This window comes from Myripristis murdjan, chromosome 24 (genome assembly GCF_902150065.1).
Source record: "Myripristis murdjan chromosome 24, fMyrMur1.1, whole genome shotgun sequence".
Lineage (NCBI taxonomy): Eukaryota > Metazoa > Chordata > Actinopteri > Holocentriformes > Holocentridae > Myripristis > Myripristis murdjan.
The window spans coordinates 1,967,990-1,988,129 of record NC_044003.1 but is presented as its reverse complement, the minus strand read 5'-3'; the positions used below and the strand labels follow the sequence as shown (position 1 = coordinate 1,988,129).

The 20,140-nt window shown below is 42.3% G+C and overlaps 1 protein-coding gene across 1 annotated transcript; it reads left to right on the top strand.

Annotated features, from left to right (window-relative positions):
• The first annotated feature begins 8,515 nt into the window (after positions 1-8,515).
• Positions 8,516-15,190, top strand: LOC115356564 (ribonuclease inhibitor-like). The gene is made up of 5 exons (XM_030047780.1): positions 8,516-8,634; positions 12,027-12,200; positions 12,355-12,528; positions 13,296-13,342; positions 14,166-15,190. The coding sequence occupies exons 1-5, from the start codon at positions 8,516-8,518 to the stop codon at positions 14,687-14,689; spliced, it is 1,038 nt and encodes a 345-aa protein (XP_029903640.1). The 3' UTR covers positions 14,690-15,190.
• Positions 15,191-20,140: the final 4,950 nt, after the last annotated feature.

Genomic DNA, 20,140 nt, shown 5'->3' with positions numbered 1-20,140 from the left:
AGTCCAACACAATTAGATGTAGAGAGGCCTGGACGGTAGCAGTCCGCTGGACACACAAAGAAATTAAGAAACTGGACAGCTCGACACTAAACAGGGCACAGATGAGACTTACCAATTTATTGGAGACCAACACAGTGCCAACCACAATCACATCCCCAAAAAACCTCCTTACGAGGCACGAACACTTTGGCAACAAATTACAAAATTGGCGACTCCAGCCGAGCTGTCCCTTCTTAATTATAGGAGATTCCAACATCTCCAGACAGGGTTAGCCTGTCTGGAGCCTGCTAACCCCACACAATTTGGGCCCCCAAATCCAAATGGACTCCTATCCAGGAGCCAAGATTTTCCACGCAATTCACATCCTAAAAAGGAAAACTCCCACCACGGAGAGGGTCCAAAAAGTTATATTATCATTCGGCATCAACGACAAAAACTCAGCGGTCCCACGGCAAACCCGCGAGCAAGTGGGACAACTTTATGAAGTTGCGCAAAGCACGTTCCCGCAGGCAGAAATTAAAAGGGCATTACTCAACTATAGTGATAGACTAACTATCCAAGAGAGGGAGATGCTCCAAAATATCAACTCGGAAATTCAAAAATATCCGCACATCATCCCTCTTAGAAAAACAGAGTTCCAGACAGGGGCAGACAAAGTCCACTGGACACCGAGCACGGCGCAAAAAATAGCAAAACATTGGCAAGGAATCCTAAAATAACTTTAAAATTCTGGAACATTAGCTGGGATTTGATCACCCCAGCTGGCCTCCACGGAGGAGAGGGTCTAGTGTGTAAACGGCCAAAACCCTCGATGATTCTGTGGTGACACTACTGATGAAATGTTCCATAGTCAACCCAAATTTAGGAAACAAAAAATGGAGGACGGTATGCATGTATTGACGGCGCACAGGCACGCACACACACACTTATGTGTGGAGCATGCAGGGGTGCGTAAGTACAGGCATGTAATCCTCTACCTAATAACAAAGCGCCTAAAGAGCAATATTCTGCCAAACCTATAACAATCCAAAAATAGGACAAGTACCTACCACCTAAACTGAGACCCAGTACAGGGAATCATATGCAGGCTACTCAGCAACATTAAAAACGAACGTGACGACAGGACCCAAGTGAGCAGTTTCTGAGACCCAGTCCCAGGAGTCAGTTACGCCCACATAACCTCATATCAGACTACCCACCAACAGGTGAGACCCTCTTCAGGGGGGCCAATCGGACCATGGTTGGCGGAGCCTGTATCCCAGTCCCGGGCAACAGGTTCAGCCACGCGGCCCAAAAAGCCCCCCCGCGACTCCTACCACCCGAACCCTTTCTCCCTACCCACGCTCAACCTCTTACCTAGCCCAGATCATCCCAATCCTACCCTAAACCCCTACCCTTACTAACCTCTACTTCTCCAACTATACCTAAACCTAACCTCTTCCTAACCCTAACCAACCCCAACCTATACCTAACCCTAACCTCTCCTAACCCCTACTCCCCCCTTACCTAACCCTAACCTCCACCTTCCAACTACACCTAACCCTAACCTCTTCCTTACCCTAACCAACCCCTTCCTATACCTAAACCTAACCTCTTCCTAACCCTAACCTCAACCTTCCTACTATACCTAAACCTAACCTCTTCCTAACCCTAACCTTTTCCCCTTACCTAACCCTAACCTTAACCTTCCTACTATACCTAAACCTAACCTCTTCCTAATCCTAACCTCTTCTCCCCCTTACCTAACCCTAACCCCCCCCACCCCCCCCCCACCCCCCCCCCACCCCCTGGCGCGGATAGCATGGAGGTCACTAGACCTCCCGTCTATAAAACTACAAACCAGGTTATCGGACCTTTGCGATAGCTGGGGAATTTGGAGGGACAGGGACCGAAGTACACGGAACCCCATCCCCCCACTGACCCCAGAAAGCGATCTCAAGTCGTAGACTTATGATTAGAACCAGGCCCCCAATTTGTTACAACACGTTATGACCTGAGGGTAGGGGGTGACTCCATAAGGCTGGACCAAGTCTGAGAGTTCCTGAATCCCAGTCCCGGGCATCAGGTTCTGCCACATGGTATCACACCAACCCCGCACCTTGGTTAAGACGTGGTGTTCTTCAGGGTTTTGGCAGTCCAGTAACGTGCGAGGGCCAGTGCCTTTTAACCCGAAAACTCACAACTATGCTGCTTGTACTACCGAAATTGGAGATGAAGTTGGCATGAGATATTGAGTTCCATCTAACCCTAACCTAACCCTAACATCCAATAACTTTTGCAAACAGCACACATTTATTTCCCAACATTAATATTTATATTAAAAAAAGTAACATTGTGGTGCTGCTGCTTATAACAGGCCTTCATGAATTCAATTCAATTCAACTTTTTTTGTACAGTGTCAAATCATAACAAAAGTAAGTAAGGCACTTTACAGAAACCCAACAGATATCTGTCAGATCCAAGGACCAAAATCTCCCCCAAGAGCAGCACAGGGCGACAGTGGAGAGGAGCAGGAGAGAGAGAGAGAGAGGGAGAGAGAGAGAGAGAGAGAGAGAGAGAGAGAGAGAGAGAGAGAGAGAGAGAGAGAGAGAGAGAGAGAGGAAGAAATGGTCACCTGAAATGGTTTTCCAACAGTCTTGAAGGAGTTCCCAGAGGTGTTTAGCACTTGTTGGCCCCTTTGCCTTCACTCTGCGGTCCAGCTCACCCCAAACCATCTGGATTGGGTTCAGGTCCGGTGACTGTGGAGGCCAGGTCATCTGCCGCAGCACTCCATCACTCTCCTTCTTGGTCAAATAGCCCTTACACAGCCTGGAGGTGTGTTTGGGCTCATTGTCCTGTTGAAGAATAAATGATCGTCCAACTAAACACAAACCGGATCGGATGGCATGTCGCTGCAGGATGCTGTGGTAGCCATGCTGATTCGGTGAGCCTTCAATTTTGAATAAATCCCCAACAGAGTCACCAGCAAAGCCCCCCCACACCATCACACCTCCTCCTCCATGCTTCACGGTGGGAACCAGGCATGTAGAGACCATCCGTTCACCTTTTCTGCGTCGCACAAAGACACGACGGGTGGAACCACAGATCTCAGATTTGGACTCATCAGACCAAAGCACAGATTTCCACTGGTCTAATGTCCATTCCTTGTGTTTCTTGGCCCAAACAAATCTCTTCTGCTTGTTGCCTCTCCTTAGTAGTGGTTTCTTAGCAGCTATTTGACCATAAAGGCCTGATTGGCGCAGTCTCCTCTGCACAGTTGATGTAGAGATGTGTCTGCCACTAGAACTCTGTGTAGCATTTATCTGGGCTCTAATCTGAGGTGCTGTTAACTTGCGATTTCTGAGGCTGGTGACTCAGATGAACTTGTCCTCAGAAGCAGAGGTGACTCTTGGTCCTCCTCTCCTGGGGCGGTCCTCATGTGAGCCAGTTTCACTGTAGCACTTGATGGTTTTTGCGACTGCACTAGGGGACACATTCAAAGTTTTTGCAACTTTCCGGACTGACTGACCTTCAGTTCTTAAAGTAATGATGGACTGTTGTTTCTTTTTACTTAGCTTCATATTATGGTTCTTTCTTTCTTATCGTTCTATTATGGTTCTTGCCATAATACATCATGAAGCTGATTGAGAGAAGGCCAAGGGTTAGCAGCGCTGTCAACAAAGCAAGGGGTGGCTACTTTGAGGAATCTAAAATGTAAAACATGTTTTGAGTTATTTCACCCTTTTGTTTGATTCCAGATGTGTTCATTCATAGTTTTGATGCCTTCAGTGAGAATCTATAATGTAAATAGTCATGGAAATAATAATAATAAAAAAAACATTAAAATGAGAAGGCATGTCCAAACTGTTGACTGGTAGTGTATCTTGCATGAATTTTTTGTAAAACTTAAAAAAAAAAAAAAATCATTTTTATATTGACAGTTGATCATGTTTTCACAAATACAATGATTATTTATTGTAGAAACAGCCATTGATTAATTAAAAAATGGCTATATATCACTACAATCTACATTTTCCCTCTGTCCTTTTTTAATCACAACCAACTTCTAATTAGCCAAAAAAAACAAAAACAAAAACAATGAAAAGCACTTATTTACTTTTTATTTTGGTAATTTCCCATTCATTAAGTAGAGATAATGATGAAAGATAAACATTTTGTGTCAATATATAAAATATTATATGCAAAATAACATTTTTTGTGTGTCTCCAAAATCATTGTCAACTAAGCTACCCATTAAAAAAAACCCTCCCAATAAGGTCTGGTTTACCCAAATCCTGTGACCTTCACCTTGTGATGTCATTTCACTCTCACACTCAGCAGTCAGCAGGCTGCATGGTATGTTCTTTCTGCCTTTTCTTAAATATTTCATATAAAGTAGTGTCTGAGTCAAGGAAGACTAGCAAATCCAATCCAATCCAATCCACTTTATTTATATAGCACAATTTTAACAAACACAGAGGTTTTCCAAAGTGCTGCACAGCAAGATAAAACACCACAAGATAACACAATAGAAGCAGAATAAAAAGGTAAAAACACAATAGGATAACACGATAAAATAAGATAAGATCAAATAAAATAAGATCAAATAAAATAAAGTAATAATAGTAATAATAATGATAATAAAATATTAAAACAAAATATGATAAAATAAGTAAAATAATATAAAAATATTAAAATAAAATAAAATAATAAAACAAAATATGATAAAATATGTCAACAGCGTTACTCCAATATCATTATGAAATTATGTTTAATAATATTTTACTTAATTATTTCTGTAACAGTTTAAAAAAATCCTTCTCATTAATGCCATGTGATATTTGGTTGGAGGCAGTCACGTTGATTTAATGCCTGAAAACACCAATAATGTCAGCTATGTTACCCATCAACTATGTCACCCTAGAAAGATAACTGGGCTAATTAAGAGTTACATACTGTAGTTGACACTTGACACCATATGTTCTTGCAGTTTTCAGGAGTTAATTTTAGAATAAATTCTAATAATTTGTAACATATAATGAGAAATTAACACACTTTTGTTTGCCCTTTTAAGACTTCAGACTGTTATATTGAAATTAATATACATTTTCTATAAATGCAGTTAATAAAATTACAAGTTTTCCACTACAAACTAGTCTGGTTGGTGTTTTTGATGTCACAATGATTCCAAATGGTCTTAAGTAAATCTAGTAAGAGTTGGAATATGCAGTATTGCTAATATAAAAGCAGTATAATATTAATAATTTACATTATGATTATTTCATCATATTTTTTATGTCCAGTCAACTCTTTTACTTCAGTCAACTATGATACCACACCATCAACTAAGTTACCATTATGTAATATGTGATAAAAATAATTAACTGTTTCCTAAAACCAAACTAAATGAGTAGAAACTTTGTGGCTGAGAAGTATGTCATACTGTGTACTTTTTTCAACAAAATTACTTTGGATTTCAAAAGTTTTTGAAGAAAATATGTGGACCATTGATTGAATTCTGTGAAATTGGGGATTTAAAAGCAAAAAAAAAAAAAGTTTGACTTATTTTTTAATTAGCAATTAAAATTTAAAATATTGGTAAATACACACATATTTTACCAGGAATAGTGGTTGTTTTAATATCTGGCATTTATCCAAAGTTACAATTTGACAGTTTTTGTCCATAACATAGTTGACAAAATGGCAACATGGGAGCCCAAAGCAGTCACCTTGCCTACCTGAGAGGAGTGGGCGTCTCCTGCTCTGCTGGGGGTGTGTGTGTTGAACTGCCTGCAGGCTGCAGACAGACGCCTCTGTATGAGGAAGTAACCACACCCTCAGATCAGCCACACACACACACACACACACACACACACACACACACACACTCAGGACTGTCTCAGGAGAGTCAGCAGCGTCTTCTCTCTCTGGGTTTCCTCTCCAGGTGAAGCTGAAAGTCTCTTGGATTTGATGTGGATGTGACTCAGCAGGTAATGAGCCAACCAGGGATCATTAGAGATGTTTGATGAACAGGCTCCTACATTGTGTTTCAGAGCTGGAGGACTGAGAGCAGACTGGGACCACAAGGAGCTGGGAAGGCTTTCCAAACCTGATTTCTGTGTCAGCAGATGTAAATATTCATTGTGTCATAACACTGATGTCTGACATTGACGAGAAAATCAGTTTTGTCTCAAATGTTTTAAATGTGTTTTTTCTTGGTGACAGAAGTCAGAGTCAGGTAGAATGTAATCTCAACTCTTCATCAATGAAATATGCTGAATATGCAGAACCAGTCTGACAGCTCAGATCAACATGACTGGAGTTGTTTTTATATGCAGTGAATTCACCAAGAGCTATTTCAGTTTTAACCCTTTGAAACCTGAACAAATGGATTAGGATTTTAAAAAACACAAAAAGGGTGATGAATAATGCAGCATGAAATTAGTTAGCAGTTAAAAGAATATATTTTAAAAAAATAATTCCTAAATTACACCCAGACAAAAGAATTATCACAAATGTAACCCCAGGAAACTAAATATCAACATCGTATATCCTGTCATGGAAAGCTTGTTGTCATCAATCAGCCGCTGTGTTTGTGTCAAGGTGTTGGCTCTGCTATGGAACCGGCTGGGAAGAGAGAGAGGAGGTTCCCCGCCTCTAGAACCACTCTGTCTGGAGAACATGACAGCCAGACCAAAGCTCAGAGGTAAGACGAGGATCTCTGACTGTCCATGACTGATCTCAGAGCTCAGCAGGCAAATCAGCACAGCAGCTTTATTCACAGGAAAAGCTCTGTGTGTGTTGTGTTGAAGGACTGAACCTGAACCTGAACCTGAACCTGGACCTGAACCTGAACCTGAACCTGGACCTGAACCTGGACCTGGACCTGAACCTGAACCTGAACCTGGACCTGAACCTGAACCCGAGCCCAGCTGTGTGTCCATGAAGAGTGAGGGGTCTATGATTGAACCTAGTGGCTTCAAAGATGAACGGCACTCTGTGGATCATGGGTAATTATTTCAAACTGATGATAAAACATGTTTTTATCTGTTTTCAAATTCACAGTTTTACATCCTCTAATCTCTGATAAAGTCTCTTTACAGGTTCATGATTTGTTGAAAACTAAACTGACAAAAACAAATAAATCTGTACAAGTTTTAGATAAATATGCCTCTAAAAAGAAGTAAGACATTATTATCTTAGCATTTCAACTTTATTGTGAAAGTAACATTACAGTTATTTTTTTAATGAGGACTCAGATCCCTTCACTGTCTTCCTGATGTTTCCATCAGGGTCCAGCAGCAGAGAGCAGACTCCCCTGAGCCCAGCTGTGTGTCCATGAGGGACGATGCGTCTATACAGCGATATGATGAGTTCAAAGATGGGCGGCACTCTGTGGATCATGGGTAATTGTGTCATACTGATGATAGAACAGATTTTTTTTCTGTTTTCAGATTCACAGTCATGAGATACATGTGTACGTGTGTGTGTGTGTGTGTGTCCTCCACAGAGTCCACCAGCAGAGCTCAGAGGTTCCCAGTGCTCAGTCTGCCCAGCAGCATCAAACAGACCTGGCCTCCATATTTATGGTGTGTAAATGTACAACAACATACCAACTGAAAAACAACCATTCTGCTCACAATCTGGATTTGATTTGGTGTTTTGTGTCCAGATTTTAATGTGGAAGTCTGATTCTTTGATTTTTCTGTTGCAGCTGCTGGAGGAGAACATGGTCACCTTTGTGAAGAAGGAGCTGAAAAACCTCCAGAGGTCTCTGAGTCCAGATCACCCAGAATGCTTAGAGAGGCAGAGGGAGGATGAGGAGGTGTTGGACGGTGAGGAGGAAGAGCAGAGGAGGAGCAGCAGAGAGGCTTTTCTGCAGATCACACTGCACTTCCTGAGGAGAATGAAGCAGGAGGAGCTGGCTGAGCGTCTGCAGAGCAGTAAGAGGCTTTAACTCCTTTAAAGTGACAGTTCAGATTCCATGCAAGTCGAATGCATCCACCAAGTCTGGTTTTTAGCGCTGCCACAGTGTCACCATGCAGTGGTGCTCTGGTCCCATAGTCGACCTAATTGTCTTATACAGGAACCTGCCAAATACTATAAAGCCTCAGTTAAAAGCAGAGTAACACAGCCAATCAAATCAAAACAGTTGTGGTGAGTCAGGCTGTTTGACCTATTTTAACGCCCCCACAGTTTGACAGTTTATAGCAGCTTCTGTTGCTTTTTACACATTTTTCTTCCAGCCAGCAGGGGGCAGCTTTTCTTCCTCCTGCTACCTTGGCAAAAAGGCACTTCCTGCTTTCCCGTCACGTAACACCGGCTTCCCTGGGACGGCGGTGTCTCTCCGGCTGAGGCAGCGCTGTGCTGTTTGTTAAACTGTCAAATTTATTCTACTCAAATCCTGATCCAGATGTTCAGCTCTTTGTTTATCTCTGCAGTCTGTCATAAACGTTCCTGAAAGTCAGGTTGTACTATCACCCCCAATCTGGGCCCAAATGAGGATCCAGGAACTTTACCAGGATCTGTCGTCGCCATGGAAATGATTCAAGAACCTGTGAATCATTTCCATGGCGTGCAGACTTTGCGTGGTCGTCTCCCAGGCAACGACCTGGTGTTGTCATCTTATCAGACGCCAGAGACAATGCTGTGTCTGTACAGCGAAGAAGCTCTTGGACTTACGCACACACATACACAAGGTCACATACGCACACACATCCCTGGAACTCAACGCCTTCGTTGGCCCCCCGCCCCCTCTCCCTCCTGGTTCCTGCCCTGGTGGGCAGGGTGGCGCGCCGTAGTTTGGCTGCGTAGCCCCCCGTCTGTGCTGGGACACTTCCCCTCCCCCAATCCTTTTCCTCATCACGTGTGCATTGTCTCGAGTTATGTGTAATGTTCTTACATGTGCTTATTTGTGCTGGGGTGTTTTTTTTCCAAGTGCCATGTTGTACTCCCTCTGGAGCCCAGTTTGACATTTGACCTTTTTTTTCTCCCTCCCTTCCCTAATGTACCCTTTTCATCTGACGTAAAGGTGCGCCGCGCACGCTGGCTGCTGCCGTAGTTTCTCCTGATCCTGTAACCCCATGTTGTCATGTCTTTTGTGTCTCTTGGACGGGATGTAACTTAAACCCAAATTTCCCCTTGTGGGATTAATAAAGTGTACTTACTTACTTACTTACTTACTGAAACAGCCTTCACAACACACCCCATTAGGTTCTTACTGTCAAAAAGGGTAAATAGACACATTTAGCAGGAAATGTTCATATTTCTCACATTTAATATACCATCCATTTGTTAATGTTATTCATTGGTTGTCTACTCAGAAACTCTTGCAGGGTGCCAACGTGAACTCAGATCCCTGGGACAGCAGCATTGCTGATGCAGTGCTGTCTTGTTTGTTAAACTGTAAAGTTTATTCTCAAATTCCCTAATGCTGACCAGGATGTGCAGCTCTTTGTTTGTTTCTGCAGTCTCTTGTTTGGTGCTTGCTGTTTTGTGCTGTTGTCCTCTGACAGCTCGTGTTTACAAAGGTCTCTAACAGCAAAATATATCTGTGCCGGCCAGACAGATCCATTAAACGTATCACAGATTAGGCATCTGTAACAGATTTTGACCGGGCCTGGCCCAGTACAGTGGATAAAGCCATGACATATGGTCTGTATCTGGCCCAGATCCGCGATCCATGCTTATGATATGTGGTTTTCAATTTGGATTTGGCCCAGATCTGTCATATAATATATGGTTTGGATCTGCCACATGGGAGGTCTTGGGCAAAGCTGGTGCAGAGGTGTGTAATGGTGTGACTGCTATGCGGATCTGGCGACTTGAGAGCGGATCCGTTCCGGAGTGTACTCCTGTCTGGGCTGGTATTGTCAAGGCAATGCTTGAAACAACAATAGCCGTGCTAGCTCCTCCTGCAAGATCCTGGAACTCAGGTCTTACACTTGCCCCCTAAGCAGGGCCCAAATTAAATTTCAGGGACTGTAACTGTTTGTTGAACTGTGTTATTGACATGGAAACAAAAGCAGAACAACTGAAACATGGCACATCACACCTTGCTAAGTTCATATAGTTGAAAAGGGCCAACAGACAAATTTACAAGGATATATTCACATCTCACATTTAATACAACATCCATTTGTTGTTGTTTTTTCTTGTTCATTCATTCAGGAACTCTCGCAGGGTGCCAACGTGAACTCAGATCTAACCTGAAGAAGAAGTTTGAGTGTGTGTTTGAGGGGACTGCTAAAGCAGCAAACCCAACACCTCTGAATCAGATCTACACAGAGCTGTACATCACAGAGGGAGAGAGTGGAGAGCTCAATGAGGAACATGAGGTCAGACAGATTGAAACAGCATCCAGGAAACCAGCCAGACCAGAAACACCAATCAAATGTGAAGACATCTTTAAACCTTTATCTGGAAGAGATCAACCAATCAGAGCAGTGATGACAAAGGGAGTGGCTGGCATTGGGAAAACAGTCTTAACACAGAAGTTCACTCTGGACTGGGCTGAACACAAAGCCAACCAGCATGTCCACTTCACATTTCCATTGACTTTCAGAGAGCTGAATCTGCTGAGAGGGAAAAAGTTGAGCTTGGTGGAACTTCTTCATCACTTCTTCACTGAGACCAAAGAAGCAGGAATCAGCAGGTTTGAGCAGTTCCAGGTTGTGTTGATCTTTGACGGTCTGGATGAGTGTCGACTTCCTCTGGACTTCAAGAACAACCAGATTCTGACTGATGTTACAGAGTCCACCTCAGTGGACGTTCTGCTGACAAACCTCATCAAGGGGAACCTGCTTCCCGCTGCTCGCCTCTGGATAACCACACGACCTGCAGCAGCCAATCAGATCCCTCCTGAGTGTGTTGGCATGGTGACGGAGGTGAGAGGCTTCACTGACCCACAGAAGGAGAAATACTTCAGGAAGAGATTCAGAGATGAGGAGCACGCCAGCATAATCATCTCCCACATCAAGACATCACGAAGCCTCCACATCATGTGCCACATCCCAGTCTTCTGCTGGATCACTGCTACAGTTCTGGAGGACGTGTTGAAAACCAGTGAGGGAGGAGACCTGCCCAAGACCCTGACTGAGATGTACATCCATTTCCTGTTGGTTCAGTCCAAAGTGCAGAACATCAAGTATCATGGGAGAGCTGAGACAGATCCACACTGGACTCCAGAGACCAGGGAGATGATCCTGTCTCTGGGAAAACTGGCTTTTGAGGAGCTGGAGAAAGGCAACCTGATCTTCTATGAAGCAGACCTGGCAGAGTGTGGCATTGATATCAGAGCAGCCTCAGTGTACTCAGGAGTGTTCACACAGATCTTTAAAGAGGAGCGTGGGCTGCACAAGAACAAGGTTTTCTGCTTCGTCCATCTGAGCGTTCAGGAGTTTCTGGCTGCTGTTCATGTCTTTGTGACCTTCATCAACTCTGGAGTCAATCTGCTGTCAGAAGGACAATCAACCTCCCAACTAAAGCACCTCTACCAGAGTGCTGTGGACAAGGCCTTACAGAGTCCAAATGGACACCTGGACTTGTTCCTGCGCTTCCTCCTGGGTCTTTCACTGCACACCAATCAGACTCTCCTACGAGGCCTGCTGACACAGACAGGAAGTGGCTCACAGACCAATCAGGAAACAGTCCAGTTCATCAAGGAAAAGATCAGGGACAGTCCCTCTCCACAGAGAAGCATCAACCTGTTCTACTGTCTGAATGAGCTGAATGACCATTCTCTAGTGGAGCAGATCCAACAGTACCTGAGTTCAGGACATCTCTCCACAGCCAAACTGTCCCCTGCTCAGTGGTCAGCTCTGGTCTTCATCTTACTGACATCAGAAGAAGATCTGGAGGTGTTTGACCTGAAGAAATACTCTGCTTCAGAGGAGGCTCTTCTGGGGCTGCTGCCACTGGTCAAAGCCTCCAAGAAATCTGTGTAGGTTCAGAGATAATGGGACATATTTAGCACATGATATATTGTTATTTCCACAAGAGAAACACTAATTTTAATATTTTTGTTTTGGTCTTTACTTCCACTTCAGGTTGAGTGGCTGTAATCTGTCAGAGAGAAGCTGTGCAGCTCTGGCCTCAGTTCTCAGCTCCAAGTCCTCTAGTCTGAGAGAGCTGGACCTGAGTAACAACCAGCTGCAGGATTCAGGAGTGAAGCTGCTCTCTGCTGGACTGGAGAGTCCACACTGCAGACTGGAGACTCTCAGGTCAGGATTCCTCAATCTGCTCAACACATGACCAGTTCAATCCTGATTTACATGCAGCTTCATGTCACTGATCAGATTCCTAACCTGTGTAGGTTTTTGTGAAAACACAAAGCAGATGATGTGGTGGACTGATTGTGTTTGTGATGGTGTGCAGGCTGTCAGGCTGTCTGCTCACACAGGAAGGCTGTGCTTCTCTGGCCTCAGCTCTGAGCTCCAACCCCTCCCATCTGAGAGAGCTGGACCTGAGCTACAATCATCCAGGAGACTCAGGAGAGAAGCTGCTCTCTGCTGGACTGGAGGATCCAACCTGGAGACTGGAGGCTCTCAGGTATGGAGAGACATACACAATGTCTTACAGAGGCCTGAGGAATATTGTTTCATGTTTAATGGTGGATATGAGTGACGTGGTCTGCTAAATCCTTCATAGGGAAGGTTATTTACTGTCCATGTTTCCATCCTCAAAGAGAATCATATGTCATTTACTATGGACAACATCATGGAATGTATCACAGCTGAAATAGAAATGGAAATTCAAACAGTATTATAATAAGCTGCATATACAGAAAACCTGGTTCCCACATAGACAAATTCATAGAAAAAATACAGGCACTATATCAGGATAAAAACAACAGAAAAACAACCGTCATTTGCGGTGACTGTGATATAGATCTGTTTAACCTGCAAGAACACAATACAACCATGGATTTCATTAACTCAGTGTACTCTGTTTGTATCATATATGATGCACGTTATCAGTTCACACATTCTGTTTTCAGTTGAATCAATACTTGACCAAAATACTGTTGTATACCTTTGGACACTTCCCCTGTTCACCCTGGACCATAGCACTGGCACTTCAACTACATATCATATATCATACAACAGAAAGATCGTGTAATAACATTAATTTATTTATTTTTAGATTTTGTTTTAGCACTAAATAAAGGGTTCAATTTAAAAAAAAACTGTAATTTTCTGCCAATTCTTTCATAGTTCAGGCTTTATAGGGTTAATCCTTTATAGGGAAGTTTATTTACTGCCCATGTTTCCATCCTCACAGAGAATCTGCTGCTCTGACTCTGTTTCTTCCTCCAGGGTGGACCATGGTGGAAAGCAGTGGTTGAAACCAGGTCTGAGGAAGTGTAAGTGTGGATTTAGTTTGACTCCTGAACACAAAACAGCAAACATTCAGCTGTTTAGATGCTGCAGCTGCAGTTTCTGCTGTTTGTTCTCAGCTGCTTTTACCTGTTGAACCAGGTAAACTAAGGTCCAGTACACCCATAAACATTTAACTCACTCACATAAACCTTTGACCATTCAACCATCTGTAGTATTTTCAAAACTCAACACAGAAAACTGTCCAAACTGAGATCCAAGCTCTTGGAAAAGTTCGCCAAACAATCTAAACTTTTATAATTTTGCAAAACTATCAGAACTTTTAACAAAGGGTCTAAGAATTGAATAAAAGGCTTGATGATGAAAAGTCATTGATGACAACAGTAACAATGAATCACTACAGCAGCTGGTGTTTTCCCTCTTTAACAGCTTCTTCTCTCCACTAAATTAGAAAAACCTGACAGTTAATCAGTGAGTGAAGAATATTAATTTAAGGCAATTAAGATTATACATGTCACATTTTATGAGTAAAGGTTACAATCAAGTGGATCTAACTTCAAAATGAGACTAATAGAAAAATAATTGTCTCTCTTATTTGATGTCCATCCATGACTGTAACTGTAAAGAAATACATGAAGTATAGATGTAGTTTAGTTCTGTGTAGATGGCTCTAATAGGTGTAAAGTGAATTTCCACAGCAGTTTGTGACGTCTATTCATTCAGATCCTGCTGTCTGATGGCTGACACAATGTGTCATCATCAAAGAGTTAACAAATCAATCATCAAACTGTTAATAAATCAGCAGATAATAACCACAGCAGGTCTGTTTTGTCTTGTTCTCTCCATCAGATTCCTGTGAACTCCAACTGGACATAAACACAGCTCACAGAAACCTCGTCCTGTCTGAGGACAACAGGAAGGCGACACTGAAAGAGGAGCAGCCATATCCTGATCACCCAGAGAGGTTTGACTTCTGGAAACAGGTCCTGTGTAGAGATGGTCTGACTGGTCGCTGCTACTGGGAGATCGAGTGGGAGGGAAGGATTTATATGGGAGTGACTTACAGAGGAATCAGCAGGAAAGGAAACAGTGATGACTGTGGACTTGGCAGGAATGACAAGTCCTGGAGTCTGGCCTGCTATGATGGTGGTTTCACTGCCAGACACAGCAGCAGAGAAACAGACATCCGTGTACCCTCCTCCTCCAACAGAGTGGCAGTGTATCTGGACTGGCCTGCTGGCTCTCTGTCCTTCTACAGCGTCTCCTCTGACACACTGATCCACCTCCACACCTTCAACAGCACCTTCACTGAGCCTCTGTACCTGGGGTTTTGGGTTTGGCTTGGCTCCTCAGTGTCTCTGTGTGAGATTTGAGGAGTGAGAGTTGCCTCCTGTGTGGAAAACACACACACACACACACACACACACACACACACACACACACACACACACACACACACACACACACATACCACATGCAGGGAAATGGTGTCCTGTTGGCAGCAGCATCACCTGAGCCTCCACCATGTGATTTATCTGCTGCTCCTTGTGGCCTGGTACATGTCGCTGAAACATCTACAAAGTTCAAACAGTGAAGCAGTCAACACAAAAGTAGCATCTGGACGAATGACAGGAAGATCCAGTAGCTGTCCACCTCAGTGACTCCAGTCATATTTCTAGTCTAGGTTTCATTGGCATAGAACAGGTCAGTCTGCCACCTAGAGGCCAAAATCATGAACTGCCTCTAAAAAGAGGTGAAGCGTACTGGATACACACCTTAAAAACTCTGTTCCCACATGAACGTAATGATGAATTAGTTCTCAATGTGAGGCTCTGGTTTTCTTCTTTCACTGAATTGTGTTCAGTCTCTGCCACTTTGACTCTGAATTTTATTTTCATAATTCTAGGATCTTTATATAGAAGCCGAGCCTGTTGTTTTATTTGATGCTTATATTTGATCACTTCGCAGGGGTCCGTTCCATGAGGGTTTATGGTTTGACCATGAGAAATATTCTGAAAAGTATATTTTATATTTTCCTACATGTCATCTATTTCTTTGGCAGGTGACTGTGCCCTGTATAAGAACGTGTCAGTCACCTGCTGTTCACACCTGAGGAAGATCCTGAACAGACTGTAACGTTGTTTTGTTAAATAAAGCTCTAGCTGTTGAGACAATGTGTGGGATTTTCTTTATGATTTATTCATGCCTTCTCTCTGACACACCGCAAAGCTTGTTTACAGGTGTGCAGAAGAATTTTCTGACACTATCCAGGTGAATGAAGTCCCTATCTAATGTCTGTGGACCGACCCAACCAACCTTAAATGTAATGTGATATCATCCATGTCGTCACCTTTTGAGTTATTAATATTACACATGTTCATATCTAGATAATAATATGACAACAATATATCATCCAGCCCTAAAACATCATTATAATGTTACCCACAACTCATATTGAATTAATCACACATACATACCCTAACCCTAACATCCAATAACTTTTGCCAACAGCACACATTTATTTTCCAACATTAATATTTATATAAAAAAGTGACATTGTGGTGCTGCTGCTCATAACAGGCCTTCATGAAATCAATTCAATTCAACTTGTAGTGGTGCAGACAGGCCCCGCCTCTTCTACTTACTCCTGAAAATCCACAAGGCCCCGGAGGCGTGGACGGTCCCTTTTGTGGTTCCGGTCGGCCGCCCCATTGTCAGCGACTGTGGCTCAGAGACCTACGCAATGACAGAATACATAGACCATTTCATCAACCCACTAGCTAAACTTCACCCATCTTACATTCAAGACACATACCACTTTGTTCAGAAAATAAAAAACCAGCAGGTACCCAGTCACACCCTCCTCTTTTCCATAGATATTGATTCCCTATATACCAACATTGAAACCACATTCGGCCTCGCTGCAATTAAAGACATTTCAACAACACCCAGACCCATCCAGAACCGATAATCACATCTTACAGTTACTTCACATAACCCTCACCCGCAATAATTTTACATTTAATGATCAGCATTATCTCCAGCTGTGCGGCTGTGCTATGGGCCGGAAATATGCTCCAGCTTACGCTGACATCTACCTGGCCCATTGGGAGAAAACAGCTTTCACTAAATTATCCACTAAACCCCTCCTGTATTGCTGGTACCTGGACGATATCTTCGGCCTCTGGGACGGCACACCGGATCAATTGTCACAGTTCATCGATACACTTAACTCACATCGCCCCAAAATAAAACTAAAACACAATTTACAACCAAACAAACAAAGTTTTTAGACACACAAGTTTTCTTCTGTGCCTCCAGTGACCAAATGAAGCTTTTAGCCACAAAGGTCTATTTCAAGGACACGGACCGTCATGCTCTCCTTCACAAATCCAGTTATCACCCAAGGCAAACGTACAGAGGCCTGATTAAATCCCAGCTGATACGCTTCCACAGGATCTGCACCTTCCCGGAACATGTGGAGGAGGCCACAAAAACCCTTTTTAGTGCGCTGAGGCCTAGGGGTTACTCAAGATGCTTCCTCAGGAGTGTTAAGGCAGAGGTCAGCCGAACTTTTAAAGACCAATATCATCAGATCGTCCCCCGGCAGCCGGACCCGACCCTTGTCCCCTTAGTAGTCACCTTCTCGGAGACCCTAAGAGGCCATCCTAGTCCATTCAAATTTAAACAAGAAAGCACAACCTGGGGGAGCATCTCGAGGCCTGGCTACTGGTTTTATCTCTCTCCCCCACATTCTTAATCCATACGCTAAAGTAGGAATGAATCCATGGCAGGCCCTTAAACCTACCACCCAAAATGCGGTTTACGCAATTAGGTGCAAGGCCTGCCATAAACTTTATGTGGGGGAGACCGCCAACACTATCAATAACTGAATTAAACAACAACTTTACAGAATAAGCAGTGATAGTGGCACGAGTGTCCTATATGTACATTTTGGGCCTGGAGAGTAACAGCAGTTGGACCTTGGGGTCAGAGACGAGCGGCGGAGAGGAAGTGGATCCATCTGTTAAAAACAATGGACCCTACCGGTCTAAATGATCCACTTCCGCTTGATAATGGTAGTAAGGTTTTTTAAGCATTTGCTAGAAGTGCTAACCTCCTGGCTGGCTCACCAGGGCCTTACCTCCTGGCGGGCTCTTTTTAACAGGTTCCCTATGGCGCACTCCCAACAGCTGGAATGAATCATTTATTGCTTTCTTATGTCTTCCTTTTTTTTTTTTTTACATATTGAAATTTATTTAATTTAAACAAAATGTAGGTGCTTCCTATGGGGTTATTTTATGATTTATTGTACTTTTATTATTTATTACTTATTATTACTTATTTAATACATATTTATTACACATTATTACTTTTTATTACTATTCATGGGTTTATTGCATGTGGATTTTTATAATTCATCCTTGACAACAATTTCTATTTTACCTTTCTATTTTATACTTTTGATTGTGTTTTACTGTTATACAGCACTTCTTTTTAAGCACTTTTATCCCTATAGGGAGTAACCTCATTCTTAATAGGAAAGTTTAATAACCTCCAATTTAAATTTTAGTATGTCTGTATATATGTGTAGTTATGTCTTTATATACTGTATATGTGCTCTCTTTATATAGGTGTATCACTTCTTCTCTTTTAAACAGTCTGTTGGGAAAGAATAAAAAGGAAAAATACACACCCTTTTGGGTTTTTATTACTCCTTACTCGCAGCCGGAACCCGCACCAGCCTAAATAAATCTATTTTAACACATCCGGGGTGAGTCTTTCTTTTAGGAGGCTTTAATCAGATTTACAAATAAAGGGCTTTTAGGGATTGAGGGAGGCCATGGATTATTTTATATTCTTTATTTTATAGGTTGTATGTTTGTATATATTTTTAGATATTACACTGTTTCTTATTTCTATTATGACTTATGTATGCTTAATTATGTGTTTTGTATTGTTAATAGGTGTTTTAGAGTTTGATTTTAGCACTTACTTTTTATAGCACTTATCCCTTTAACTCAAGCCAACCCTCTCTCTCTATATGCCCTTTTATTATTTTAATTTTTTACAGAATAAATTTTATTCATCATAAACCACCCACGGATGTGCTTTTGGGTTAGGTTAGGGTTAGGGTTAGGGTTAGACCCTGTTGAGCGTGAGGTCCTTGATAAATATAAATTCTCCTGCCTTCTTATCTGCCTGTTGGCCCAATTAGCTTTACATCATTTTAACTCTTCTATGTCATTTTATGGTGCTTTTAAGGACCCTCTTGGTCTTTTTAACAGGAGATTTTTACATTCTTGAAATTCTTTTAAGACCCCTGAGAGCCCATGCCTTCCGGAGTGTCCTTTCCCAGGACCACTGCGACCTCTACCTAACCTAACCCTAACATCCAAGAACTTTTGCCAACAGCACACATTTATTTTCCAACATTAATATATATATAAAAAAGTGACATTGTGGTGCTGCTGCTCATAACAGGCCTTCATGAATTCAATTCAGTTCAACTTTTTTGTACAGTGTCAGATCATTACAAAAGGTATCTCAAGGCACTTTACAGAAACCCAGCAGATATCTGTCAAATCCAGAGATTTGACAGATGCTGTCCAGAGATGCTGTCCAGAGAGAGAGAGAGAGAGAGAGAGAGAGAGAGAGAAAGGAGGAAGGAGGGAGGAGCAGATTGCAGGACAAAGAGCGTTACAGGTTCAACTGTATAATACAGTGGTGATAATAACAGTAACGACAGTACTTATAGTGTTGCAACAACAGTAGTGGGTCATTCTATAATTTTGGGACATCTTACGTCCGTGGGAAATATCTTGCATGAATTTTTATATTGACTGTTGATCATGTTTTCACAAATACAATGGTTATTTATTGTAGAAACAGCCATTTATTAATTTAAAAAAAAAAAAAAAACGGCTATACACTTCTGATCAAAATTTTAAGACCAGTTGAGAAATTGCAAGAATTTACATTTGGCACTGTTGGATCTTAAGAAGGTTCTAAGTTGAGCTTCAAAATGCAAAAAGAAGAAGTGGGAGTGAGACATAAAAAAATGTGAATAAGCAATTTCGTGCAAACAACCATAAAACTGAAATAGGCTGTTCACCAGCTGATCAAAAGTTTAAGACCACAGCCTTTAAAATCTTCGCAAAAATGTGGATTCAGTGTCATTTTCTGTCAGGTATCCACACTGTCATGACCTCCTGGTTCTTCAATTGAATGTTCAGATCTGATGTCAATAACACTCTGGCACTGACCTTACAGATGCACTACATTTAACTGTCTGTGCGCTGACTGACTCTACTCTAGCCCAGCTAACCTCTGGCAGTGGTTACACATCTGCAGTGAAACAGGCTACCGTTTGAGCAGGAGCAAGAAGATGAGCGAAGTCCATTTGAGTGTCTCAGAGCTGGAGGACTGAGAGCACACTGGGACCACAAGGAGCTGGGAAGTCTTTCCAAACCTGATTTCTGTGTTTCCACGTGTAAATTGTTGTAAAAATATTGGAGCTTTTTAAAAATGACAGTCAACACCGCTTCTCATTCAGGCCGATCATATTTACTGATTTAAAAAGTAATAGCCTACTGAACAGTTCCAAGGAGGAACCAAACAGACGCGACATAAAAGGAAACGAGAGGAAAAATAACAGATCCGTTGCCTAGCAACCTAAAGATTCTTTTGTAGCAACTTAACGTCCAGATGCGACTCTAACTGAAGACAACACGTTTCTAGTTCAAATAAAAGCATTTGTTATTGTAACCTACTACTATTATTATTAGTCTATTATTATTACTCTATTGTCAGAGAAAAATATT